At 39.0% G+C, this 27,474-nt stretch overlaps 1 protein-coding gene across 1 annotated transcript; it reads right to left on the reverse strand.

Annotated features, from left to right (window-relative positions):
- Window positions 1-448: 448 nt before the first annotated feature.
- POLR1B (RNA polymerase I subunit B) lies at window positions 449-26,879 on the reverse strand. Its single transcript, XM_032216170.1, has 15 exons — window positions 26,668-26,879; window positions 25,345-25,512; window positions 22,085-22,231; window positions 21,473-21,605; window positions 18,824-18,960; window positions 18,051-18,274; window positions 15,750-15,921; window positions 14,437-14,608; window positions 12,505-12,786; window positions 10,091-10,224; window positions 9,596-9,766; window positions 8,271-8,427; window positions 5,678-5,874; window positions 4,487-4,734; window positions 449-2,705 (listed from the first exon to the last, which is right to left on the reverse strand). The coding sequence occupies exons 1-15, from the start codon at window positions 26,842-26,844 to the stop codon at window positions 1,820-1,822; spliced, it is 3,405 nt and encodes a 1,134-aa protein (XP_032072061.1). The 5' UTR covers window positions 26,845-26,879; the 3' UTR covers window positions 449-1,819.
- Between the last annotated feature and the right edge of the window lie 595 nt (window positions 26,880-27,474).

The raw sequence follows: 27,474 nt of genomic DNA on the forward strand, positions 1-27,474 counted from the left end.
ATTGTTCAAACTGCTTTACCCATAATAGTTTTTGTCTTTTATTCAGAGGTAAAGTGCCCTAAAAAAAACTGCATCCACTCTACTAAATGGGTATCTGTTATCTCCATGTTTTACTCTATTTTGAAGTGTGCTATCTGTACATTAAAGAGGAAAATGTTTAGGTATAAGATTGCATCAACCTTCAGCCTTTTGATAATCTGTGCATTTATGTGCATTGTGCAAAAAGTCATTAAAAAAGATTACCATGGATAAAGGTGTATTCACATCATACTTTTCATAAGGATGAAAGCTGTAGCCATTTTAACATTACTAAATACTTGTGATTTGTGATACAATTTAGGATAAGAAGCTATGAAGTTGAGACTGGAGTCCCATAATTGAAACTCTTGCCTTGGCTATAGATAGGACTAATGTCCAAATGTATGTGGTGAAATAGAGAGGCTAGACCCTGATTTTCTGTTTTTATTTTTCCTTTTTTCTGCTCACTGATCAGTCAATTTTACACTGGTTCAGATGCCAAAAACACATATTACTGAAGCAATAAAATATTCAATCTATGACTTTCTAGAAATCTGACTAACAATTCCATTTTAATCACAACCTCACTGAGGAACACAAATTGTTTGCCAATCATATATCTTTTTTAAATCTTTGGTTTCTACTTTCTAGCTTTCTGCATACACCAGGCTCAAACACCCTAAATGAAATGCAATGAACTGTGATGATCTTCAATAAATATACTTGAGATTATACATTTATTTTTTATCCAGGCAAAAGCCTAAATGGAACTTTAAAATTAACCTAGAATGAAATCCACTAAAATCAGTACCCATTTGACTTAAAAATTTATTTGAAAAAGCTTAATCTTTATCCCACACAGACTTTTTTCTGTAGATTTATGATCAAGATAGGCAACATTTCAGCAGTATTCTAAAAAAGTCCACAAGTACTTTAATAGGGAAAAATCATTTGAATACAAATTGCAATTTTCTTTCTGTTCTGAATGACGTTAGGTAAATGGGGAAGAGCAAAACAAGAACTACTCCATTCCTAAGTCACTTTCGAATCATGACATCTTGCCAGATGCAGGATACAGATTATGAAAGACACATATACAGGTCATGACTGATAAGTCATGGCTGAATGTCAAACAGATAAAAATAACAACTGAAGCAGACAGTGCAACCATCTCCTTTCAAAATGGAAAGTGAAAATATTACAGAAACTTTCTGGGTATTTATTAAATACAAAACAGAACTCCTTTAATCTTTAATTCAAGGTAGTTGCAAAATAAAAAGAACAAGCCATCATGTTGCACTTTCTCCTTTCCTTATAATATCCACATCAAGGAAGGTGCTATAAAGGCACTTTGATATCACTTCTCAGTGCTATCAATTAGGCTGCAATCAAAATAATGTTCTGCTTAAATGTAAATAGTTATTAAATACTGAAATGGAATAGGGACATCTACTTATTTTCTATGGAAAAAGCTTCTGAATGTCATTTCCTACATTTCCAGCCTTTCTTTGCTGTCAGGGACAGCTGTAAATCCCAAAGAGTGAAAGAAAAATTATTGGGCTTTCTGAGAACAAGGAGTATTGTATTAAATTAAATTAGCATTCAATCCTTTTAGAAAGACCCATGTGCTATTTAGCTTATTAAATAATTCCAAACATCTCTAGCATGTTTTTTTTTCTTGTAGACAATATGCAGAGTGCCCCTTTCCTTATAAATATGCATCAGTCAGATCTTACAGTACTACACAAATAAGTCCTTTTATATATAACTTCTACAAAATTAGAAAAGGACAGCTCAGTTGTCATATTTGCTGTACATCAAGTTTCACTTTGACATTAATGGCAGCCAATTCTGCCACAAAGCAGCGGAAGACATAAGGGACAGCAATTGTTTCAATGGTGTTACTTTGGTCACAAGAGGCGCAAACGTATTGTCGGGCGCGAGTGGTGCACCAGGCTGGTGGAGCTTTCAAGAGAGGTGAGAGAAGACTACCACAGTCAACACAAACATGGGCCACTGAACGATCTGAGCAATTGAAGAGACGATCGTGCAGCAAAAAGGACGTGCCATGAGCCAACAGAGCATCTCGTTCCATTTCCCCAAAGCGGATGCCGCCCTGTACATTTCTTCCTCCAATGGGCTGGTTGGTGACTTTATCTCGGGCCCCTGTAGTCCTCACCTGAAATTTGTCAGAGACCATGTGCCTCAGGCGCTGATAGTACACAAGACCAATGAAAATGTCTGCTTCAAGCTCTATTCCAGATACCCCACTGTACATCCTTTCCGTCCCATAGTAATTATAGCCGGCAGCCTTCAGCAGCTTGCCAAAGTATTCCACAGCAGAATTCTCTTCAGAAAACGTAAATGGGGTTGCATCATGACAGAGTCCATGAAGTGAGGCCGATTTTCCCGCCATGCTCTCAATCAGCATGCCAATGGTCATTCTGGATGGAAAACCGTGAGGGTTGAAGAGGATGTCTGGCACCATTCCACTTTCGGTAAAGGGCATGTCTTCAGCTGGCCACAATCGGCTCAAGATGCCTTTCTGTCCATGACGGCTGGCAAATTTGTCCCCAATTGTTGGATTCCGGGGGACTCTGAAAGTGATGCATACACACTTGAATCTTCCAGTTCCAGTGTCATTACTGCACACCTTGATGTTATCTACAATACAAGTTTCTTTATTCCTGGGAAAAAAGGAAAGAGTTTAATTACTACCAGAAGAGCTTCTACAGGAAATTTCCAACATATTTTGGGAGGAAATAAGTACTTGCATTAAATAGAGACTAAACAGAAGATGATAACCATGCTAATGCTATACATACAAAAAAATGCAGATTCTCTCAATGTAATAGCATTCTGAATCTTAACGGTAATTGTTTTCAGGCTGTTTTGTATGCAGAAGAAAGTATTTGTAGAAAAGGAACATAAAGTCTAAGTTTAATCTTAGAGCATGCCTTTTGGAAGTCAAAAAGTTAGGGGTCCAACTGTTGGACTTTCAGTTCAAAAGACACATATCTCTTGAAAGTGCCTTCACCTGTGATTTTGCAGCTTCTGTTGTCTGCTAACACAGATCAGACTGAAATAGCTGGGCACATAATCTAACATTGTGGATAACAGTTGAAAAAACAACTTCCAAAAAATTATCTGGACTTTGATGTCCAGGCACCAGGAAATGTGCCATGAATTTTAAAATGCTCACCTAATTTTTCTTCCTTTTCATTACATTTACAGTGGCATGATGATATCCAAGAAATTAATGGTCAAATATGCTGCCAACTACGTAACAGCTTCCTGTTTCTTACCTCAGAGTCAAGCAATTCTCAATCAGACCTAGTCATGTTTTGCTCAGAAACACTTTGTTTTTACATGCATAAAATTAAAACACTGAAAGTACTTTTAACAAGCTGCTGAGGAATTTTAAAGTTGGTTGAGGTAGTATATTCAATACAGATTTACAAAATGATAGTGAAAACAGAAAAAAACTCCTTCCAAGGCAGACACAGCTGTTTTTCATGGGGTGGACATGAGCTTTACTGTGTATAATTATTTGTGACACACAGAAAGAAGGAAAATATTGTTTTCCTTTCTCCCCTTATAAGTAAAAAGTTGGGATCACCAAATTAAATTGACAAGTGGATTCTAGGGAATTGAACAAAATATTATTTTTCCACTACAATGCTGAGGCAGAACATCCTCTGCACATAGACTACATAGCTAATTTATAGGTTCCCTTGATGCTTATTGGAGAATGGCAATTCAGAAAGCCACAAACAGGGATTAAATTAATTCACTAATTTTATTATTTGCTACTGGCATTCATCGCTACACAACAATACCATATCCAGAGGCAATATACCGCTAAAATAGAATGGTGGGGAGGAAGAGAAGGGTTTTTTCCTATTAGGCTTCTTCCATTAATTTTCTTTTGCTTCCATAGTAAAAATATCTGCCTGATCTGAAAGGAAGCAAGTCAACAAAGGTCTTGCAACTATGAGAAGTTAGTGAGAGGAGAGGGAGAGAGAAAAAATACTTGTAGAAAAAATGTAAATGAGAACCTGACTTTCCTAAGGTCGCTTACTCAAACAACATCATTGGAAAAAATGGTAACAACATGCACATTCTGGGGGAAACACAGTTTCAAAACTCATACTTTTTTTTTCTATAGACAATATTTTTGAGTTGTTTACATAGGCAAGCTACCTGTTAGGGATCAATGGGTATTAACCTTAATAGTAATGTGACTGCCTCTGAACATCATCTGCTTGGAGACAAGCAAACTATCTTGTACAGTTGATTGACCACTATAAGACTGCTGGACTGGGCCAAAGACCTGATCCAACAGGGCCATAGTTAAAGTATTATGCTATGGAACCCAAACAATTGAGAGATATCCATGTGATTTATAAAAAGCATTTTCTAGATTTCTATTGGAAACAACGCTGAAACACCAACAACCAGCACTTACTTATGGTAGGTCACAAAGCTTTCCCCTGTGTTGAGATTCACATAGCTATAGTAAGGATCTCCATATTGAAGTCTAGCTCCAACGTAGGGCAGGCCATCGGGGTCCAAACTCTGCACCGGTTTATCATGCCCAATCCCAAACACTAGATTGTCTTCTCCTTGCTTTACTTTTTCTGCAAGATCAATACGTTCTGTCTTGTAGATGCTGCCATGTGCAAATCCTCTCTCCCAAGACGACTTGCTCAGGATCTAAGGAGATACAAGTTCACACTGAATAAAGGAGACAATGCCTTTATAAATGTAAATGATTTTGCTTTCCACATTATGGGAAACACAATAATAGTTACTTTCAGTTTTCCTCAGTTTGTACAAAACCTAACCCACTTCCATATGTATTGGGTACTATGTACAGCATGGGAAGGGTGCAGCCAGTGGCACCACAAACCAAAAGGGTGCCACTTTGAAGCTATTGGTGTTTGGGGAGGGGCTGCTTGGATTTCAAAGTGCCTGAAATTGTTATCCCACCCTCAAAAGATATCCCAAGCCATGGGCCTGACTTGAATGGCGACAGGCAGAACTTCATTGTTTTAGATTTAAACAAAGATTCACATTTCCAAGTTACATGAAAATTGTTGTTTTTGAATTTTAAAACCATCTCTTAACCTCTGATATAACAAATGTAGACTAATAGGTGACCCTTTTTTTAAGCAATGATGCTCATGTATGCAACTCCTTTCAAGAAAATTCTTGTCAGGTGCTTTCTACAAAGAATGACTTTTCGTTCCCACTTGATGAGGTAGAAATATTTTTACCACAGAGATAAAGACCATTACAGGTAGTCCTCGGCTTATGACCACAACTGAGTGCAAAATTTCTGTTGCTAAGTGGGATATTTGTTAAGTCAGTTTTGTCCCATTTTACAACCTTTTGCCAGTTGTTTAATGAATCTGGCTTCCCCATTGTCTTTGCCTGTTACAAACAGTGATCACATAACTCTAGGACATTGCAACTGTCATAAATATGAGTCAGTTGCCAGTCATCTGAATTTTGATCACGTGACCATGGGGATGCTGTTGTAACTTGAGGACTACTTGCATTTGGAAAATCAAGTTCTTCATGTCATTTTCACAAGTACAAAAAGAAAAATACTGAAAATTTCCTTCTATCCATATCCGTTTTACTATGGCCTTACCATTGCATCTTCCATATCATAACCGCTATAGGAGATCACAGCAACAACGGCATTTGTTCCAATGGGATAAGAGTCCATACTGTAATAATCATATATGGATGGCCGAACTAACGGGCTTTGAGGAGTCTGAAGCCGGTATAATTTGTCATCAGATCGATATGGGAAAGTCAAAAGTGGAAAACCCATTGTCTGCTTACCTAGGAGTCACAAGTGGGGGTAGAAGAGGGGAAGAAAAAAAACAAACAGAAGGATTATCTACAGTTGGAAAAGGTATTCAAGAATATATTGCAACTTTCATTAAGGGAATGGCCATAAATTGATTGCAAATCACATGTTTTCATGCCTAATTTGATAATTTATCATTTAACAGACAATTGGCTATGGAAAAAAAAACCCAAGAGTTTTTGCTAATCAGAAGAGACTGAACAGGAATAAAGGTGCAAATATCCTGAACTGGTTGCAAGCTCGCTCCTTCCTTCCCTCCCTCTCTCACACGTAAGAACTATTTTGTCCAGTGAGCCGTCCAAATTTCCCAGCTCAAGTTTCTTCTCTGCCACTGAATATTTAATCCCTTCTTCTCCTTTCTAAGAATATACTCAATGTAACTTCAGTGCTACATGTCCAATATGTAAAAATAGAATTGCCGTGGATTAATCTTGTCTGCTTCATACTAACCCTGAAGAAACTCTACAAACATGCCAGGCTGGCCTATCATAATGTCTGGATCCCAGTGTCTAGTGAAACTATGCTTCTAATTTTAAGAAAATTAAATAAAAAATGCAATGAACATCCTGGAGATGCATACATCCATACTAGTCCAAAATCTTATTTCCGGAATGGCAGAGCCAGAAAAACCGCTACAACAACAAAAGAACAAGTAACGGTATCTGCAACCAGGCATAAGAGAAGAGTCCCTTGCTGATCCTAGAGAAAAAAGGTTTCTCCAGAAAAATAGGTATGGAATCCAAGGATAGAAGAGGTTCTTTCATCTCAACCCTTTTGTTCTTCCCCTCAGTGAGAGAAATGGTTTCTCTGTTTCTCTTAAAGAATGTTTGTCTCAAGGCTCCAGTTATAATCTGACCCTTAGCCTAAGAATCCTCCCAGTCTGCAAATCCTGAGGTGCTCCGTGGTTTATCAAGGAGCTCAAGGGGATAATGTAGGGAGCCTCTGCAATAGAGGCAGAATGAATGTGGCATCTCTGAGGACACAAGGACAACAGTGTCTCAAGGCAGCTCTGTTCTTATTGCATCAGAGGAGTCCATCCATCCAACAACTATATTTAATGCTAACTAATCATCCCTCAGCCTCTAGTGACGATTGGTTAAAGCATGTCACTGATAGGAACAGGGTCCTCTGTGGAATGTGCTCAGTCACCAGCATGTTGGCTCCTTGCCCCATCTAGCCCTTTGAGAATCCCGGGGCAGGGGGAATGAATTGTAGGGATTTCAGAGATGAGCACTGCCTCTTTGAGAAAGGGGATAAGGGCTGCCAACTTCAAAAATGTGGTTGGGTTTTGTCTTGTTTGTAAATTCTGTTTGCATTAGATGACTGCCAGCCAGCTTCCAATATCCTCTTTTTAAGGCAGATTTTGGAGAAATCAGTTGAGTTGAGTTATACAGGATCCTTGAGGAAACAGATTACATGCCGTGAAGCATTCCCATTTTATTTAACATCTATAAGAAATTTCTAGGGACAGAAGTGTCTGTGGCAAAACAGCGGGAATTTTGTGGCATCAAAAGGACAGGAATGCCTGGGTTCCTTTTATGTACATTTTTTTTTGTCATGACTTGTTTTATACTATTTTTATTATATTTATGTTATGATTATTGCATTTTATCAATCGTTATTTGCATGTTAGCCACTAAGAGTCTCTGGAGCTGAGGCAGAATAAATATTAGTGAAATAAGAAATAAATACATGTCAAGACAATTTTAATGGAAAATAATTAATCTTCCTTTTGGTAAATATAGTATATAAATATAATATATAAAAGAAATTGGAAAGAGCAATGTATCAAAGAACAACAGTAACTTTTACAAAAATGTGACATGTAACAAGATAATAAAATACTCCTATTTATAGTAATCAACGTCACTTTTTTCTAAGGTTCTCTATTATGTTCATGCTGCCAATAGTCTTATCTCTTCCTCTCATTTTCTACTGCTCAGCACATTTCATGTTTTTCTTGGAATATTCCTAATTTGTATTCTATTCCTTTTTAAAAGACTATAGTTGTGCAAAACATAGAAGTCCTTAGAAACCTTGTTGATAATTCTTATGCACATGTAGTCATTTCTTGTCAGGAAATACCTAGCCAGACAAGGGGGAGGCGTCAAGTGTGGATTTAGTCTTGAGTCTTTGTACAACCACAATAGATCTAGCTGGGGGACACACACCCTCCCTTTAAACTCCATAGAACTTTATCTGTTCCCAGGCTTTATTACTGACAGTCTGTAATAGGCAGAATATAATGAAGTGGTGAGCTTGAACCTTTCATGTGTGGGTCTAGTTGCTTCTGCCTGCTTGATTACAAAGATGCATGCAATGGAAATAATTTAATTATTAGTATAGTTAGAAAACAGTAAATACTTACCCATCTGACACTGGTACATGTTTCTTGGACTTTGGTTGTGATCAGAGAAAGGAATGAAACATGCCACCACACTTAGCATGCTATAGGGGAAAAGCTCCTGGTGAGTGGTCAACCCAGGTTGAATTTCATCCTTGGATACTGCAATGTTCATGAATACCTAAGGGGGAACCAGTTTCCATCGCTTTCAAAAGCTATCAAATCCACTGAACTGCTTCCAGTTCTTATTATTACAAGAATAATCATTCTGCAAAACTAATCCAGTAAAATTTTAGCAGCCCAGTGCAGAAAAATTCAATCTTAATATGCAATATCCAGAAGGCCATTGTTTTCAATACACTTGATATTAGAGTTTATGATAATGGAATCATATCTCGTGGTTTTTTTTTCCTAAAAATGTATCTACTCAAGTTAAAATATCTGATATTTAGACTGACAAAATTATAAAAGACAGCAACCGGAATTAATAGCCTTAGATATGCAGCCAATTGGACAAAATTCAAAGTTCTTATTAATGATATTTTTATTGACTGCAATTCTATAGCAATTTGTTCTAAATTGTAAGAGAAATACTGGGAACTGCTCAGTATTATACATACTGACCCAGCTCCCCAGGGGTTCAAACGACTGTACTTTTTCAGTTTGAATGGATAATGGAGGAGGGAAGGAAACACGCAACACATGCTTTATTCTTGAGCTAGTGATATTTGAAAACATAGAAATCTGAGATTAAGTGAGCACAACAGTCTGTTACTTATTATTTAAAATGGACACTTGCTAATCTTAAGAAAAAGGGTTCAGCTACACAACTAAGCTATTACTGATCACATGTACCAGTGGTCAGAAACACATTTCCAGGATCTCTCAACTACACCCTCCCCACCCCCAAATAAGTATTTCTTTTTTAAAAACTCACAATATCACCAAAATGTTCAACAAAATTTTCATGCTTTCAGGGGCAAAATATGCTTGCAACATTTGGGGGGGAGGGGAAATGCAAGATTTGAAACTGTCAAGCTCTTGTAAGATTTGGCAGCCTTACACAATTTTGCCCACTTTTCATTTCATTTCATTTTGGTGCCCTCTATCAAGTCCTGAGAGGCTGGCAAGATCAGGAAACAAGAACCATCTGGATTCTGGAAAGATTTTCTGATAATGTAGGAGAATTCTGAAAATGTATTAAAGACATTCTCCAACTCATACCTAGTATAATTTTGGCACATCTGTATTCTGCATCTCTTTCTCACCACCCCCACCCCCAATTGCTGAAATACAATAAATTAGTTTTGGATTAGCTGATGCTTTCTTATAAATATTAGAAGTGTTACCTGTTCCATCGTGCCAATCCATTCTTCTTTCCCCAAAGCCAAGTTTTGTACAGGACGCATCATTCTACAAGGGGTAGTGAAAATAAAAAGTCCTGGGTAGAGACTGGGTTTCCCTGTCATCGGAATGAGCACCACTTCTGTCCAACCTGGAATCTTCTTTTCTTGCGTTGCCTGTTAACAGATATCAAAACTCAAAATGATTTGTTTTTCATATCCTTCAGCAGAAAGGAGAAATAGTTAGCATTTAAAGTAATTCACAGGTAGTGATAATAAGCCTTGTAAGATTTAAAGAGAATTAAAAGGGAGGAAGGAGAGACATGAAGTGAATTTGCCAAGAGCTACCGCTATGACTTCTAAAGGAGGTATAAACACTCCTGGAAAATCATTCAATCCTGAATGACAATCATGGATGCCATCACCCAATCAATGAAATGATACAATTTTCCAAGAGAGTGGAACTGAGATATACCTTGCAGTTAAGCAAAAAAGACTCACCTTGAAGCGCCTGAAAGTCTCTACAAGATCAGGAGCTTGATCCTTCTCTATCCAGCCCACCAGAGCTCCATCTAATGTAACTGGATAACATTCAGCATAAGGTTGGTTTGGTACACCATCAACTGGGGTGACACCTATGGAAACATTTTGTGGCAATGCTTATCATGTTATGAACAACTGTACAGAAACTTCCCAGAAAGTTAGTGGAGTCCAATTTAATTATCTTCTCACTGGTATTCTGAAACTGCAATTCCTAAAATTCCCCAGCATGGCCATTCAGTAAATGCACAGATTGGATTTGCTTTGATCAAGGAACCCTTATTATGTGTGGAAGTATATGGAAAACAATGGTATAATTTCTTTTTAATATAAAAAATGGGAAAATCTGAAAACCAATTACAGCAACAAAAATGTTGCATTTGAACCTAATATATTCAAAGCCCCAATTTAACCACAAACTAAGCAAGTTGGTGAAAAAAAATCTCATTTTATCTGCCTCATCTCTGCCTCTGGAGAATTAATGGTTTATTTCATAAGGTTCATAAAAATGAACTATCTTAAGTCATGCTACTTGAGCTGTTCTCAGTTCATCCATCTTTAGAGACTGGCTGTTATGGTCCACTGATACAATTTGGAGGCTTTCTGAGATTCATCTGATAGCCAGATTACAATATGTGAAACATCTTGAGATCAAACTTTTTTTAAAAAAAATCTTTTTTGATATTCTTCTTGCAAGTGAAAAACATTATTACAGCACTATTTTAACTTAAATAATAATAGACAGTTAACTCCTTGAGGTGTCTTTTCCATTATGTTACTGAACCTCTAATGTTATTTCTTAAAAGCACATTTTCCTCAGTATTCAGCCAAAAAGCTTCCAGAAAGGCTTATAAATATAAATAGTAAGGCAAGATCTGCCCCCAGGTTTACTATCTAAAAGGCATAATAAACATTATAAAAGGGGAAATGAGGACTCAAAGAAGCTCAGTTTTTAAAAGTTATAAATTACATAAATTAATTTTATTAATAACATAGATATTTTTGTTTTGCTAGGAGGGAATGGAGAAGAAATTGATTAAAAGGAAATGAATCACTGGATTGCAACAAGTTTAAGGGTCTGTTGTGATAACTAATAGTCAAGTATTTGAAATTACATAAAAGAAGGCATAAATATCATCAGTGGTCAGTTTGAAGTTTATGTATGAAAAATCCCTTTGTCTACCTAGTTCTGTGTGGCTGCCCTTATTGGGCAGGAAGATTATTTTAAAAATAGGGATGGATGGATGTGTCTTCATTCTCGGTAAGTTTTTTCTTATTCCAGTTTCATTTTGTCTTGCTTCCACATGCTTTTAGTCTTTTAAAATTTGCACAATAATTGGGTGTTTTTTCAACCTTTTGTCTCCATTCTCTAAATGTATATTGTATGCAAATATTTTTTTTTCAACACAAAGCATGTCAAGTGCAAATTGTGCACATTTTTGTGTAACCTTTGCCATTTAACTTAAATCACATGCTGCATTATTACATTGTTGAAAAGTGTCCAGTTAGGTGAAATTCCATTCCATTTTCAGGAATATGAATTATGTAAGTTCGCATAAAACATGTATGAGAATGATTTCTCCCCCACTTTTAATTTCAGGCAGAGATAATCTGCTTCTAAATACAATCCTCGTCTTTTAATCATCCATTTAGCACCATTTGATGTTACAATAGTATTGAAAATAGTGACTTATGGCTGATCTTCACACTTACAAACGTTGCAGCATGGTCACATGATCAAAATTTAGGTGCTTGGCAACTGGCATACAGTTACATTGGTTGCAGTATCCCAGGGTCGGGTGACTGCAACCTTCACAGCCAGTTTCTGACAAGCAAAGACAATGGGGGAAGCCTGATTTGCTTAACGACCATGGCAAAAAAGATCATAAAATCAGGTGTGATTCACTTTACATCTGCCTTACTTAACAGCAGAAATTCTGGTTTCAAATGTGATTGTAAATTGAGGACTACCAGAAGGCTTCTGCACATCCTTCAGAATAATTGCTGCAGAATGTGTGCAAGTGCATGAGATACACTTTTCTTTGAATTGTTACTGGAATTGTGCCAGTTTCACACAGCTACTTTGGTTGCTTCTGGCTTGCCTATTCATGACCCATAGGATGGTTGCATAATACTGTTAAGATGCAGCTGTACTTTATGAAGAAAGATGGATAACTGGAGTATTGCTACTGATCTGAGGATTCGGATACATTTTCCAGGGAATATTAAGATCCTTCAGATCCAGGGAAAAGACCACTGCTTTATAAATCATTGTACACATGCAGAAATTATACTTCTGAAAAAGTGATCATCCTAATACGAGATTGGTTTCCATAAAAGCATTTTCTGACCATTCCAAATGATTTAACACTCACCTAAAGAGCAAAGCAACGGTAGCAGAGATACAGTGTGGAAAGTCTGGGTTACGATTTCACAGGGGGCTGTCATATGGTTCATCAAGCCACAAGGCTCCCCATCTGGCGTGTGGACAGGACAGAGGAAGCCCCAGGACTCTGGCAACAGCTTGCGCACTGTTGTGGTTCTCATCTTCATAAAAGCAGCTCCTCTGTGCACGCAGCGGAAATGGGAGAGGTAGCGGAAGAAGTTCAGCTTGTCTGCTATCACACATAGACCTGATGCTTGCAGCATGCCCAAACCTTAGAAAGTCATAATGGGTGGGTAAGAGGAAAATAATAGAAATCTGATCTTCTCCAATTCTGTACTTAGACCAATTGTTTTTGAACAGCAGCAGTTCAATGCTTTTATTAAGAACAGAGTTTGGCAAAAACTCAGCTCTAGCTACATTTGCATTTCTCAGGGTGACACGTAGCAAGTGTTAGAACTTCAGATTTTAGACAAGGAATATCAGTACTCTTAGGAGTAAAGAGATCAGAAAAGAGCAAGAAGTTTCGCAGGCATTGCATGGATTCCCTAATCTCCTTTTTGGATACAGTTTTTTTTTTACTTTGCATTGCGCTCACGGGTTGCAGAAATGTAATTTTGGAAGAGGATTAGCTGAGAAGAGCTGATCCCAAAGCAAAAAATGGTCACACACAGAAAAAAAAAGCACTTTTGAATACAACAAACAAAACTCAAATATGTAAGTTAATTATATGGGTTTTCGTCTGTACACTCCATCCTAAGAAAATTTAAGATTCAACATTCAAATCATCAAAATTTGAGAACAAAATGCTATTTATTTTTTAATCAAATTTTTACATCGCCCATTTCACTTTCTAAATAATTCTTGGTGGCTTAAAAGTAAAATATTCAAGAATCCACATACAAATCTGTATAAAAATAAACAAAGTTAAAGAATTGTGATACATCATACACAAACAGCAGATCTGAATCTTTCTTTTTCTTATTTTGAATTATCTGAATTTTAATTTTTTTTCTAGAATTTTAAGTTTTTCTAAATGTTTATAGGGTGAGAAAAGCTAGGCAACATGGAAATTTCACCACAAACATCTACCAAACTACAGTGCTTGGGAATGAGGCAAAGAACAAAATCATGTTAAACAAACTGTGAATTTGGCTTTATACCATGCTGGATGCAGGTACTCATGGGAAGAGCCAGGCACAACAAGGAATACATTATCTCTGTGCCATTAAGTTTCAGTGGCACATGTGAACAAGCTGACTGATTTGCCCCAAAATGCCTATAGAGAACTAGCTAAAAGATTCACATAAACTCAAGGAATTTGTGTATTTCATACACGAAGCCAAAATTGCTTTCTTTTAAGAAGTTGCAACTTTTCCTGGTGGTGTATGGTAGTCATGTATCTTCTTAATTGAAAAGGCAATTTTCAGACATTATGCAGCAACTTTGTGGTTTCTAAGAGTAAACACTACTTAATGGCATATAATCAGTCAATACAAAACCAGGAAAATATGCTCTTTTAAGAAGATACTTTTAAGTAGGTGTGGAATATGTGCAATACATCCCTTACCCCCTAGAGGTAAGATCTAGCAATATGTCTGCTGAGATGGAAATGTTTTGGTAATTTTGCAATTTGCAGCACTGGTTCAAATGGACAAATGAAGTTAAGAATTCAATGTAACTCTTTTATGAACTATGATTACAATATTTGCTATTAAGCTGGAACAGAGGAAACCCATCACAGTATACATTACAAAAAAAGAGAAGTCATTATTTTTTGAAAATCCTTTTTCATACAACTCTGGAGCAGAGTTGACATCTAATTTTATTCAATAATTCAATTAAGGCCCTTTAGGAGTATAATATTGTACCAATTTCATTAGAAAAAAAGACAGATGTATAATTAGATTGCAGACAATCCTACCTGACTTTGAGCGCAGGTTACCAGTTGCCAGGAGATATTCAAGCATCCGGGTTAGATCTACTCCCAAGCCAAGAATCTTTATCATGTTTTCTGAAGTAATCGTTAAATTTGACCTCTGGACTTTCTTATCTAATGCTAGTTTAACTGAGTGTAGCCAAGTTTCCATCTTCTCCTGAAAGACAGGAAATAAGATAGAGGGGCTTTAAAACAAACATCTTCTATGTTACCGTATGAAGTATATACAAGTAAATGAAAATTTCAGTAAGTTTGATTTATAGATATTTAAGAGTAGACTGTAAGGTAAGGTAAATTAAGAAAATGTTAACTAGTCTATTAATAGCAATTTAGTCACTATATTTTAAATGAAGGGTCAACAAATACTTTGACGGAACCCAAATAGGCATTTGTAAGATTCTGAAATGCAACTTTCTTGGATGTTCAACTTCAACTGATGCCTCTTTTGTCAACAGTTTGTAGCAAATTATTCCATGACTCAGTGCTATAGACAAAACATCAGTGGGGTTTGCAACAAGGCAAGAATGGGGCGTTGATTCTTACCTGATACGCCCCTTTTCTAGGCAGGTGGAGAGAGCGGTCATGCATGGGTTAACTCAGTCAGTAACTAATAGAACTGAGTCTACCAAAGTGATGTCATCGCCTCGGGGGGAGTGTCCTCCCGCTTTTGTGACGAAGGAGATAAGTAGACTGCTGTGCGTTGGTTGACTGCTTTCAATCCTCCAAAAAAAATAAACTAAAATTCCCCCCTTAGCTCCATAATGCCCACTGTCACTAGGCCAGGAACCAAGGGTGGGGATGACCGCTGTCTCCACCTGCCTAGAGAAGGGACGTATTAGGTAAGATCCAACGCCCCATTCTCCAACGTTGGTGGAGACAGCAGTCATGCATGGGACGTACCAGAGCTGGGCTTGTCCCCGGATGGTATTGAGGACAGGAACGGGAGTGATTTATTCCCCGAAAGCCTCCCACTCCCATTCCAAACTTTACACTACTCAATGATAATCAAGAGGCTCAGAAGTTTTAGCTGTGCCTCAGAGATTGTCCCCTTACCTCAGATGGTGTGCCATTCTTCAAGAGACCAAAAGACTAATTCCTGACCTATTGTAAACTATGGTTTACAAATGAAAAATGTAGTTCAGACATGGTAATCCCAAAATAAAATGAATCACATTAGGGCCTAATATGTTATAGGAACCCAGCAGTGGAAGCCTGTCTGTATACAGTGTGAATACATGTGTGCATAACCATGTTGGGAGGGAAAAGAAGAGGAGAGGGGACAAATTTAAAAGCATTACCTTTAAAAACATGAGGTAAAGTTGTCCTGATGTGAGCACTTCTTGATTCATTAAGCTGTCAGGATTGTCCTCCATGCAACCCTCTTTGGATAAAGTAAAAAGCTTTCGTGTCATGAGACAAAGCAAGTAGAATTTCTCAGCTTTCGTTTTCAAATGTATGCAGATGCACTGGCTATAGGAACAATTAATAAGAACAAAACACCCTCTGAATTTCCTTAATCATCTTCCCAATCAATCAGCATTCACTGTCTGTTATACAATATGGATTAAGAAAAAAACTAATCTGTACCCTAAAATCAATTTTCTTTTTTATTGGAATAAATTCAGTATATTAATGTAGAAAAAATAGCCAACGTTATTCAGAAGATTTTGACTATAAATATCACAATGCTTTCCTTCAGGTCACACAGACTAGGGCTCACGAGATTTGAAGTCCAAAATGTCTCAAAGGTACTAGATTTAGTAAATATTTCATTGACATAAGGGGGCAATTGTTTCTATCTCAAATGCATTAGGATTTAATATGGAATAAAATTACTAAAGAGAACTGGTATTACCTATTAGGAGGCGGAATTTCAAATGTAACAGCAAAGTTTCCTTCAAAAGTAACTCAATTGCTGGAGACTTCAGGGAGAAATATATATTTTTTGGCAATAAAACATAATTTGCTGCCTTTTTAAAAAAAAATTTCCTGTTTAACCTTCAGCCTCACTGTTCCCTGGAAGTTCATTCATCTAACTCCATCAACAAGACAAGGCAGTGCCTTCTGTTGAAAATTGTAATCTGTCCAGAATAGACAGAAAACCAAGATGAGCAATGTCTTTCTCAGTGGTATTATACATTTATGGAATCTATCATTTTACCAAGAGCTATGAATTTTTTATCATTAGATAAGACCATGTGATTTATTATATAATCCCGGAAACATAAATATAAATTTGCTTGATATGTTGCTTTGCCTATGTTTTAGGACTATTTAAAATATAAGGATCAATGAGAGAATTTCCAAACAATTTTGTTCCATAATTCTGTCAAGAACAGGTAGTCCTTGACTTAGGACCACAATTGGACCAGAACTTCAGTTGTTGAGCAAAGCGATTATTATGCGAGATATCACCTGAGTGCCAATGTAATTTTGTTCAAAACTGCAATCCTGGCATTCCTAGTTGTGGTTGTTCAGCAATCACACAGGTGGTTTATATGATAAGACTCCCAGGTAAGGAATGTGGGGTGCCTCAGGTTTTTTTTTTAATAAAAATAAACTCTGGGAAGCTCTGCTGAGGAGCTGAAAATACTCACTGCTGAAATCCAAGCCCTTGAGTGGAGAGATACTCTTGCACAACCTGTGCAGAGACTCATTCACCCTTGGGGGCCCATGCACTTTTGGTGGGGTGCAAGAATGGAGCTGAAATCTTCAGGATTTCAGTTCTGTTTCTGCACTTTTGAGAGGTAGCTCTTTCAGCCAGCCCAAGAAAAGAAGGAGTCCTTTCAGCAGGCAACTGCAACTTGTAACCTTTCATGTCAGCTTCCCCATTGACTTTCTGGAGAAGCCCGTAGAGGAAATTGCAAATGGTCCTCATATGATTGTGGGATGCTTGGCAATCAGTTTTAAGGGCAAACAGGTTGCTAAGCAGGTCATCATGATCACATGACCAAGTGCTTTGTGGGCTGTAAAGCATCTTTTATGGGGCCATCATAATTATGGACCATTGTTAAGCAAGCAATTATAAGTCAAGGACTATCTAAAGTTTCTTCTAGCATTCAGCTAAAACCTACATTGTTTTTTAGGCAAATTTTATGTAGTCCTATTAATAAGATGAATCTGCATCTGAATTTAATGATTCACCCTACTCCAGGAAAATTTTACAAAGAATAGCCATATAACTCTAAGATATTAATCAAAAGATAGATTAAATTTTCAGGCTTTATTTTAAGGAAATAAAGTATTTGCCCTCTTACATAAGAAGAGTTGTTTAGCTGAGATGACCAGTGTAGACATTTGATAAACAGTTGTTCATATATGTGAATCATGCAATCATTCTCAAGCCAAACATATCTGATTCCTCCAGGCCAAATATAGCTGGCCCTTTCCTCCTATAGCCTCCAACCATAATTTATATTCTTGGTCAAGCATGACACTGAGAACTCAACACAAAATTTAGATAATTCAAATGAAAAGGCAATGCTTCACACAACATAGAAAGTATAGTTCATTAGGAAATGCTTAAGACATTGATAATTTTCCCAGATGCACCCCAATGTAGGCTCGGATTCAGTCTGATCCTAAACAGCTGTACGTACTTGAAAAGGAACTCTCCAACACGCTCATTAGAATACCAATCAGGAAGGTTCAATTTTACTCTGAAGCGCTGTCCTAAGAAGATCAGCACTTGCTTCTGGGTCAGACAGCCATCCTCTGTGACCAGCCTCAGCATTTGAGAGACACAGTTCTTATAAAATGTATCATCTTCTTTCCCTTTAATCAGTTCTTGGAAAATCTGAAAGTCTGAGAAACCAACCAATGCCTGGAGCAGAAAAATGAAAAGTTGGAATTTTTAGATGGTTTGGAGCTTATTAATAAAGAATTTATAAAATCATTTACTGGGATTATTATATTCATATTCTTAATGTCACTTTAAGATACATTTTATATTATTCTAAATTACATAATTTGATAATAGTGGCCTCATAATGATTTGGAGGTGAATAACTTCCAGAAATAGAACCCCATCTCTGCAGACAGTAATATCTAAAAATAGTTTCTCTACCACTGAACTGTGTTTGAGATACACATGTTGTATTAGCCTGGTCAACCAATTCAGGATTTGATTTTTGTAACTGAATCAGGTCAGAGTCACTGTGTTGTGAATAACCATTTACATCAGCTATGTTGACTACAATAAAACCCTAAACAGCCTTCTAAGAAAAATAGACTACCTGTTTTTTATTGCTTCAAGTTGCTGCTGAACTGGATGGAAGTAATTTTTATTATGGTTTGGCAAGCAAGGTTATTGCCCCACATCTTATACTTCTGGAAATCATAGCTCTCTGAGAACAAAATGTAATGACAATACCTTAAGGAGAAATCCCAGTGGGATAAAGAACAGCTCCTTCTGATAGATGAAATTCACCATCACTGAACCACTATCAAGGTAGTGTAAGGTCATGTTAACAGATGTATGCTCATCTTTAACACAGTGCATTGAGACCCCTAAACACCATCAAAAGATACAAGTCTTAATATTACTGTTTCATATTATTATCAAAATTGCCTTCCCCAGATAATTTATGACCTACAAATGTACTGGAGTTATTCTTCCCAGAATGCCTAGCCAGCCTTGTGCCATTAGATAGCAGGCATGCAATGCCTTTCTTTTGCTGAATGCAACAAGTTACTACCTAGAAATACAGGTAGTCTTCAGCTTACAATGTAACTAGGAGCAGAAATTTCTTCACTAAGCAATGTGGTCATAAGGAGTACCATGACATTATCACATCACTTTGTGACAACAAATCTGGGAGTCCTTGTGCCTGCCATTGTTAAGTGAGGACTGTGAGTTCTTAAAGTGAGGGCTACATGTGAACACCATGTGGGAAGATGATGAAACTGCATCCCAGACAAGCAGGCCAGTTACAGGCAGGCATTGCAGAGAGTGGGCAGGTGCTGCAGGCTACCACTACAGAGTATAAGATCCCCAAGCTGCCCAGGGGCTCACTGGGAGAAAAAACAGCAGAAGCAACTTGTGACTTCCAGCCAGCTTTCCCATTGATTTTGCTTGGGGGAAGTTGGTTGTGAAAGTTGCAAATGGATATCATGTAATTCCAAGTTGCTTTGAGAGCTGGTCATAAGGTCCCCCTCATTCAGCATTGTTGTAACTTTGAATGGTTGCTAAATTAGTAGTTGCACCCAAGGGTTACCTAAGGCAAACATTAGGAACTGGTGCGAGATTGAACATAGAGGGGCACATTACAATTTTCAATCAAAAGGCCTGTCTGAATCAATCTCCAAGAATCAATCAATCTCCAAGAAGGGAGGACTGAATGAGTAATGAGTATGGTGAAAAGCACATTTAATTTAAAATAAGATTATCACATAATGTTAAATACAGTTTAATATGATTTTTCCCATTTATTGTCCTTCCGTATCATAATGGCCTAGGTCACAGAACACACTAAGCCATAATGTAATTTGTTCATTTTGGAGTTGTTTAAAACTTTAAAACTACTGTGTTTCCTGAAAACACGACAGAGTCTTATATTTTTTTGATCCATGAAATATGGCCTTGGGCAGATGCCGCTCTGGAAGTACGCTCTATGGTAGCATACAACCATAGAGCGTACTCCCACAGCAGTATCCTACCTCCGTGCTTTGGAAGCCACAATGGAGGACGAATGCCGCTCTGGGAGTACGCTCTGTGGTTGTACACGCTGCAGCCCACAACCATAGAGCGTGCTCCCAGAATGGCATCTGACCAGAGCCGAGTATAGAGCCGAGGTGGCGCAGTGGTTAGGGTGCAGTACTGCAGGCCACTTCAGCTGACTGTTATCTGCAGTTCAGCCGTTTAAATCTCACCGGCTCAAGGGTGACTCAGCCTTCCATCCTTCTGACGTGGGTGAAATGAGGACCCAGACTGTGGGGGCAATATGCTGACTCTGTAAACCGCTTAGAGAGGGCTGAAAGCCCTATGAAGTGGTATATAAGTCTAACTGCTATTGCTATTGTCCTCCGTGCTTTGAAAGCCAAAAAAAAAAAAAACAAGCAGTGGGTGGCGCCAGAGATGCCCTGGCTCTGCAGAGTTAGCCAAGGGCATTGTGAGCCTGCAAGTCGCGCGAGTGGGGAGCGGAAAAGCCGCTTGTGGAACCCCCCTCTCCAGCCATGCAGAGCCCCATTCACTCACCTAGGGGCATTCCGAAGGTGCCGAGCCATGGGAGGCGGACGGTGGTGAACAGACGCTCGCGTTGCTTGGTGCCTTCCAGGTACCCCTAGATCGGTCAGTGGCGCTGTGCCCGGCTGGAAAGGGGGGTTGCCGGGCGGCTGCTTGCGAGCGTGGTCACCTCATTGCTGCTGTGTTGCTGCTGCGACAGCGCAACACAGCCAATCGACTCTGAGGCTGTGTCCAGCTCTTCAGGAGCCCGCTCGCAAGAGAGCAGCTGCCCGGCAAACCCCCCTCTTCAGCTGGGCACAGCGCCGCTGACCGACCTAGCGGTACCCCAAAATCACCAAGCAACATGAGTGCCTTTACCCCCCACCTTGTTCCTGTGGCTTGGCACCTTCGGGATACCGCTAGGTCAGCGAGGAGTGCTCTGCCTGGCTGGAGGGATTGTCCAGGGGGCTTATTTTTGGGGGTGGACTTATATTTTTGCCCACGCGAAAAATGTGGCCAGGCTTTAGTTTCAGGACAGGTCGTATTTTCGGGGAAACACGGTATACATTTAGCACTGTGTATGAAATCAATCTACACTTTGGGGACATTTTTTAGTGTTTTCTCACAACTGAACCAAAACCTGTGAATGATGGATTTTGTGAAGATGGGATAAACATAATTAGAGAAGGGAAGTCAACAGCACAGACTTTCTCACCATTCAGATTTAGAAATGTCATAAAATATTACAGATCCAATTACATCAGAAACAAAATTGTAGAATACAATGTATCCAAAATACATTCTACAAGAGAATAGTAAAATGATGTGAACAAAGTCAATTTGTAAGTCAAAGGTTACCATATTCTGTGTAGCCCGGGCCTCTAGATTTCCATTTTGGTTTTATCATTGCAAGAGGAAAGTTGCGCCGAGGCATAATCATCATTCTTATCAACTTTTCTATTCCATTAATTATGAAATAACCACCCATTTCCTGCCAAAAGTGAAAGAAATGATCATTAATCATAAACCAAGTTATCAGGCCAAAAAGGATGAAATATTTCAGCTGATCAACCTAGAAAAAGTGAATTACAAAATTGCGGGGAAAACAACATTTTTGAAACTTTTATTTTTCACAAGCCCTATCTTTTTACATATATTCAACACTTTAAGTACAGAAAAATAGGCAATCTAAATTAAGACTATTGCAATATTGTCTTAAGTTTCTTTGGATTTTTTTTTGGTATTTTTAAAGTGTTGAATTATTACCATAAGATTTTCCATCTTAAAAACTGATATAACTCTACATCCAATAGTAATTATATACATTTAACAATAATAAATGGAGCTTATTTCTCCAAAGAAAAAAGAGAGAAAATCTCAGAGGAGTACTTCTAAAATGGATATTTAAAATCCACAGAAATTACAAAATAGCTTTTGCTTTACACACAAACCAGCCAAATTAAATAATACCTCTTCTTCTTCATGGTGTTGGATAAGTGCTTTGGGAGAAAGGTTATGGAGATGACAGAATTTAGATTTCACCATAATTGGAATATTCCCAAGAGTCTGTTTAATAATTCCTTTAGGAATTCCATTAACTGACCAGCTGACATCAGCCTATAAAGGAGGAAAAAACAGTGATTTTAGGAAAAAAATAGCTTTGAAGGAGTACTGGGATTTCTATTCAAAGAAAAAAACCCACTCTAAATTCTTGTAACAAACTGTCTAAAGAACATTTACCTATAATATATATCAAACTTTTAAATGTTACTTGCACAAATGCACACACCTTGATTATTTATTTATAAAATTATCGGTAATTGCTCATCTTACCACAGGGTAACTTATGCTTACTATTATTACATTGATTATTAGAACGTTATTCAGAAATCTGGCTAAAAATTAGAAAATAGTTAATTGCAGTGCAGATGGAGCATCTGTTAATGTAGATCCTAAATGATTAGGACACATAGTATAAAACTTTACACCTTATCTATCAGAGAGAAGTTATATCCACATTATATTCTCCAGTACTTAGAATCAAAATGCTTACAATTTGTTATTGGACATAAATCTTTCATAATAAACAGCCTTATATATTAAATATACCAGATGTAGAATCATTCTTCTTTTTCTACTAGAAACTAGTGTCACCCAATTAAATTGGAACTCATAATTATATCTTGCAATAACAAGTAGTTCCTAAACATGCCACTACCACACTTCATTGAATGTCCTTAGATTCCAGCATTGCCAAAAAGGGGAAAACGTCAGCATGTGAACTTTCTGTATTTTTCAATGCTTTAAACCAGTGGTTCCCAAACTTTTTCAGTCCACCGCTCCCTTGGTGCTACAAACTGATTCTCAGTGCCCTCCCACCCAGTGGTGGAATTCAATTTTTTTTACTACTGGTTCTGAGGGCGTGGCTTTGTGGGCATGGCTGGGGGGGTCATGTGCCTGGGCAGTTTGCACGACGGAAGGAAGATAGTAACAGTAAAATTCAAAACTGTAACAATTACCTACCTGCACATTTATTCAAAAACCAATTTAAAAACTTTTTTAGTTAATGTTAATTCAACAAAATTGTTGAACATGATCCAGTGATACCAGGTTTTCAAAGTCTGATAGTCATTTATCAAGAACCTTAGTAACTAGTAACTTAGTAAATGCAGTAAAATTTAGTAACTACTTCACTGTTCAGTAAATTCTTAATGTGATGGATGGGCTTGATGAAGTGATACCAGAAAAAAAAGTCTTTTCAAAGGAAGGGGGAATCAGCTATTTCCCAAACTGTAGGCAGAAATCCAGGATGTGGGACCCAGAGGATCCCCGTTTTTAAAAACCTGGTTACAGGCAGAGCTCAAGACTCTGATCCTCTCTTTGTCTGCACAAGCCACAGGGGGAACTTGTGGTACCCAAAACTAGAACCCCTGATTTCTAGATTTAAACCTTAAATATTGAAATGGCTCATTTCTTCCCGACTTCCAATGAAACCATTCCATTTACTGTCACGCAAATCTTCCATGCAGGTATGACAGATTCCTTCCCCCCATGTATTTCCCACTCGCCTCCTCAGCTTCCCTGCTGAATTTATGATTGGCAGGGCGCTCTTCTCTCTGGGGCCAGGGAGCAGCCTGAGCACCGGTGGCAGGAAAGGCAGCGGCAGAAAAATTTGGGCCAGAAGTTTTGGGGGAGGCAGGGCGGAGGGAGGGAAGACGTGGTTTTGGAGGAGAATAAAGCTCTGTCGCCATGCAGGAAGGCCTCTGCCGTTGCATCACTAGGTCTCCCTGCAACCCCTTTGCATGCTTGCCTTCCCTCGAAACCTGCTCCGCCTCGCCTTTGGCCTGCTCCACACTTAATGAAACAGGCGGGGCCTGGGCCGAAGCAGCCGGGGGGGGGGGGGGGGGGGCCCTGCAGGCTTGACATTCGTGGGCCAAGGCGGGTGGGTGGGTGGGAGAGAAACATAGGCTCCAGCGGTGGGATGGGCAGCGCACTCCTTCCGCGCTGCTGGCTGGCAAGGGCTGCTGCTCCAGCGCAGATCGGCAGAGAAAGAGAGGCAGCCCATCCTCTGCCTCCTCTTCCAAAGAGACTCAGCAACCCTCCAGGACCCTCCTCTCTCCCTCTTGGGCTTAGGAACCCGCCTCTCCGCTCTCCCACTTCTGGGCTGCAAAGCAGACGGGAGGCCAATAAGCTCGGGCTTTGGTGCCTCAACTCGCTGAAGGAAGCTTGGCTCCTACGGCGACCCTGAATCGCTTTTTTCAATCCGGGTTTTTTAAAAATAAATAAATCAGGGAGGAGGGGCACAAAACAGAATAGCCAGGCAAAGCCCTTGCTTTGTGGGTAAGGATTTCAAGAGGAGCTCCCAAGCGGGGAGAAGGAGCCTTGGGAAAGAAACGAGTTGGCTTCTCTGCTTTGCTTTTAAATGCACCCATAGGTGTGCGTTTCTCCATTTTCTTCCCTATCGCTGGTATGAGGCTCTCGCTTGAGGCTGGATGGCCTTTCTGGGGCTTGTTATTTACACGCAACACACTATATCCCCTTCTATGGCCCTGTCATTCCAAGTAGAGTCTTGCGCCCTGCAAGGGAGCCACCTCTAGCACTCCTCTGCCACCTTCTTTGCCTCTTAGCGCCCCCTGCCACTCCCTTGCCTCTTAGCGCCCCCCTGCTGCTCCCTTTGCCTCTTAGCGTTCCCCCCTAAATCATTCCACCGCCCCCCAGGGGGCGGTACCGCCCACTTTGGGAACCACTGCTTTAAACCAAGGGTCCCCCAACCTGTGGGCCATGAGAGGTTTGCAATTGGGCTGTGGAAACAGCTGGTGAGTATGGGCATGTGAGGGTGTGCATCTTCCATGTGTGAGCAGCAGGCCTGCTTGCAGAAATGGAATGCGTACTTGCCACCCACTGCTGTCAACCATCCCTCCCAAGTCGGTCCGCAAAGCTGGAAACATCAGGGGATTCTGCTTTAAACAAAGTTCTAAAACATTTGGAAGTATAAGAGCCATAGTGGCTCATAGATTAGAATGCAGTATTGCAGGCGAATTTTGCCAACTACCAGGAGTTCAACCAGGAGTAGCTCAAGGCTTCTTTCTAAGGTTTGTAAAATGAGGACCCAGATTAATGGTGGCACTATGCTGATTCTTGTAAATTGCTTACAGAGGATTGTAAAGCACTATGAAGCAGTATATAAGTCTAAGTATTAAGAGCTATTGCTATTTTATTCCTCTACTTACAGTCAGTTTCCCACGGTAGGTGCTTCTACGTGCTCGGCATTCTGCTGGATAAACTTTCAATTCTTTACATATACTCCCTTTTGGTACCATAGGAGGGCTGATGGTGGCCCCTGAAAAGGCCAAAGTAATCCGATCATTCTTAAAAGCAAACTCCAAAGGAGGAATATCCTTTAAAAGAAAAATAAGAGTTTATCTTATGCCAATTAGAACTAGAAAGGATCTAAAAAAATCTATCCTAGACGGAAAAGAGATTTTTATGGCTGGGATATCAAATAACATTGTTTCAAAGCACAGGTACTTTTCGCTTTCTCAATTGTCAACTAACAGCAGCCATTCTGTCAGGCAACCAAGTAGAGAAACTACCCATATTTGGTCTTTCCTGATTTTTAACCTTGTGTCTAACAGGCCAGCTTTCTTTTCTTTCCTTGTTCCATCATTATCCTTTTCTTTGTCAAGACTTTTAAATTATGAGTTTGGAAGCCAAAGTGAGAGCCTTTTTCAGATGAAGAGTGGAATTAAAAAACAAAAGAAATGGTCAAGATTTCATTTATGACATCTACCATACATTAGTATAAACCTGATAAATGACTACAACAGTGTTTCTCAACCTTGGCAACTTGAAGATGTCCGGACTTCAACTCCCAGAATTCCCCAGCCAGCGAATGCATTCGCTGGCTGGGGAATTCTGGGAGTTGAAGTCCGGACATCTTCAAGTTGCCAAGGTTGAGAAACACTGGACTACAATAAATATGTTCTCACAGAGGAAACACTTCCCTATGCTGGAGCTAACCAATATAATTAACAGCCAAAAAGCATAGGAAAGAACATAGGCAAGAAACATAACTAGAGAAATGTGAATTTACAAACACACAAAAAAGTGAATTTACAAAAAAAAAAAAAACCACCTTTCCACATTTTTTCCAAACCGTACCTCTTCTTCCAACCATAGTAACCAAATGCAGTAAAACATCATAGCATGCTGGGGGTTGTTAAACTCCAGCATGAAACTTTCCTAGAAACTATATACATTGCATCAAAAATTCCTTTCCCTCAATTTTTAATTTACAACCAAGCCTGTTAAAGAGATATGATAAATACAATGAAAATACTGCATCGCATACAGTACCTTTTTTCCCCCCTAAGCACTATTTGATTTGCTGAGGCGGAATCTCCAAAAGGCGTGGAGTGTCTCTTCTCTAATAAGCAAAAGCTTCACTTTTATATTATTTTCCATCCCGGTTCCTTTACGATCCCCCCCGATCCTTAATCCGATTCCAAAACATAGTATTTTTTAAAAAAATATTTCCCCTTCAACTTTCTCACCTGCGCGGCACAGTTCAGTCCTTCGCTTACAGCGTAGTTGAACGACTCAATATGAGCCCGTGCAATATCCTGAAGGGCAGGCCTCTGTTGCTCTCTGGGCAAGCCGTAGTCCGCCGCTGTAAGATGCTTGAGGCTGGGACCGCTGGGCAAATTCCTCCATTTGTCCGCAGCATCCATGCTTTCTCATGTGCGAACAACCATGTGAGTGTTTCTCTTACCGGAAGACAGACGGACACAGGCATCTTTACCTTCCTTCCCTCTTTTCTCCCAAAGCTTGCTGGGACTTGTAGTTGGTAGGGTCGAAGCAAGCGAGAAGAGCCTTTTGCTCCCAGGATGCAATGCGCTCACTTTGTCTTTCTCTGTAAGATGTGGGAGTAATTAGTAAGAGTTCCATTTTTGCTGCCAAAGAATTGGATTTGGAGCCGAATTCTTTACTTTTAGTAATGCAAAGTGGAAAAAGCTATGGGGATGCTACAGTTTTTAGAAAAGCAGCTTCTATGGTGCAGAAGATACAATTTAGCACGGTGGGGGGGGGGAACCAGCAGTGAAATCTTCATTTTTGATTTGCATTGGCACAACTTTTCGAATAGTAGAGTTGGAGGGGACTCACGTATACAGTAGTATGTTAAATTACCATGTAAATTAATAATATAACGACACTTTTCTGACAGCCAGAGGTTAATACCTTTTGTGATGGCACGATAATGTTTTTTTTAACTGAGAGATACATATTTTAGGCTAACCTGACTGCTGTTCTGTGTTTCCTGGTTTGAGTAGCAGAAAATGGTGCTTTTGTTTTAATAGCAT

Source organism: Thamnophis elegans, chromosome 4, assembly GCF_009769535.1.
Source record: "Thamnophis elegans isolate rThaEle1 chromosome 4, rThaEle1.pri, whole genome shotgun sequence".
NCBI lineage: Eukaryota > Metazoa > Chordata > Lepidosauria > Squamata > Colubridae > Thamnophis > Thamnophis elegans.

Excerpts from the sequence above, each read along its gene's own strand:
- POLR1B (XM_032216170.1), bottom strand. The coding sequence starts at position 26,844 with ATGGATGCTGCGGACAAATGGAGGAATTTGCCCAGCGGTCCCAGCCTC. Across the intron at positions 15,922-18,050 it reads GTTGGAGAGTTCCTTTTCAA|CCAGTGCATCTGCATACATT; the intron begins GTACGTACAGCT and ends TTGTTCCTATAG. Across the intron at positions 8,428-9,595 it reads GGATTGGCACGATGGAACAG|GTATTCATGAACATTGCAGT; the intron begins GTAACACTTCTA and ends GTTCCCCCTTAG.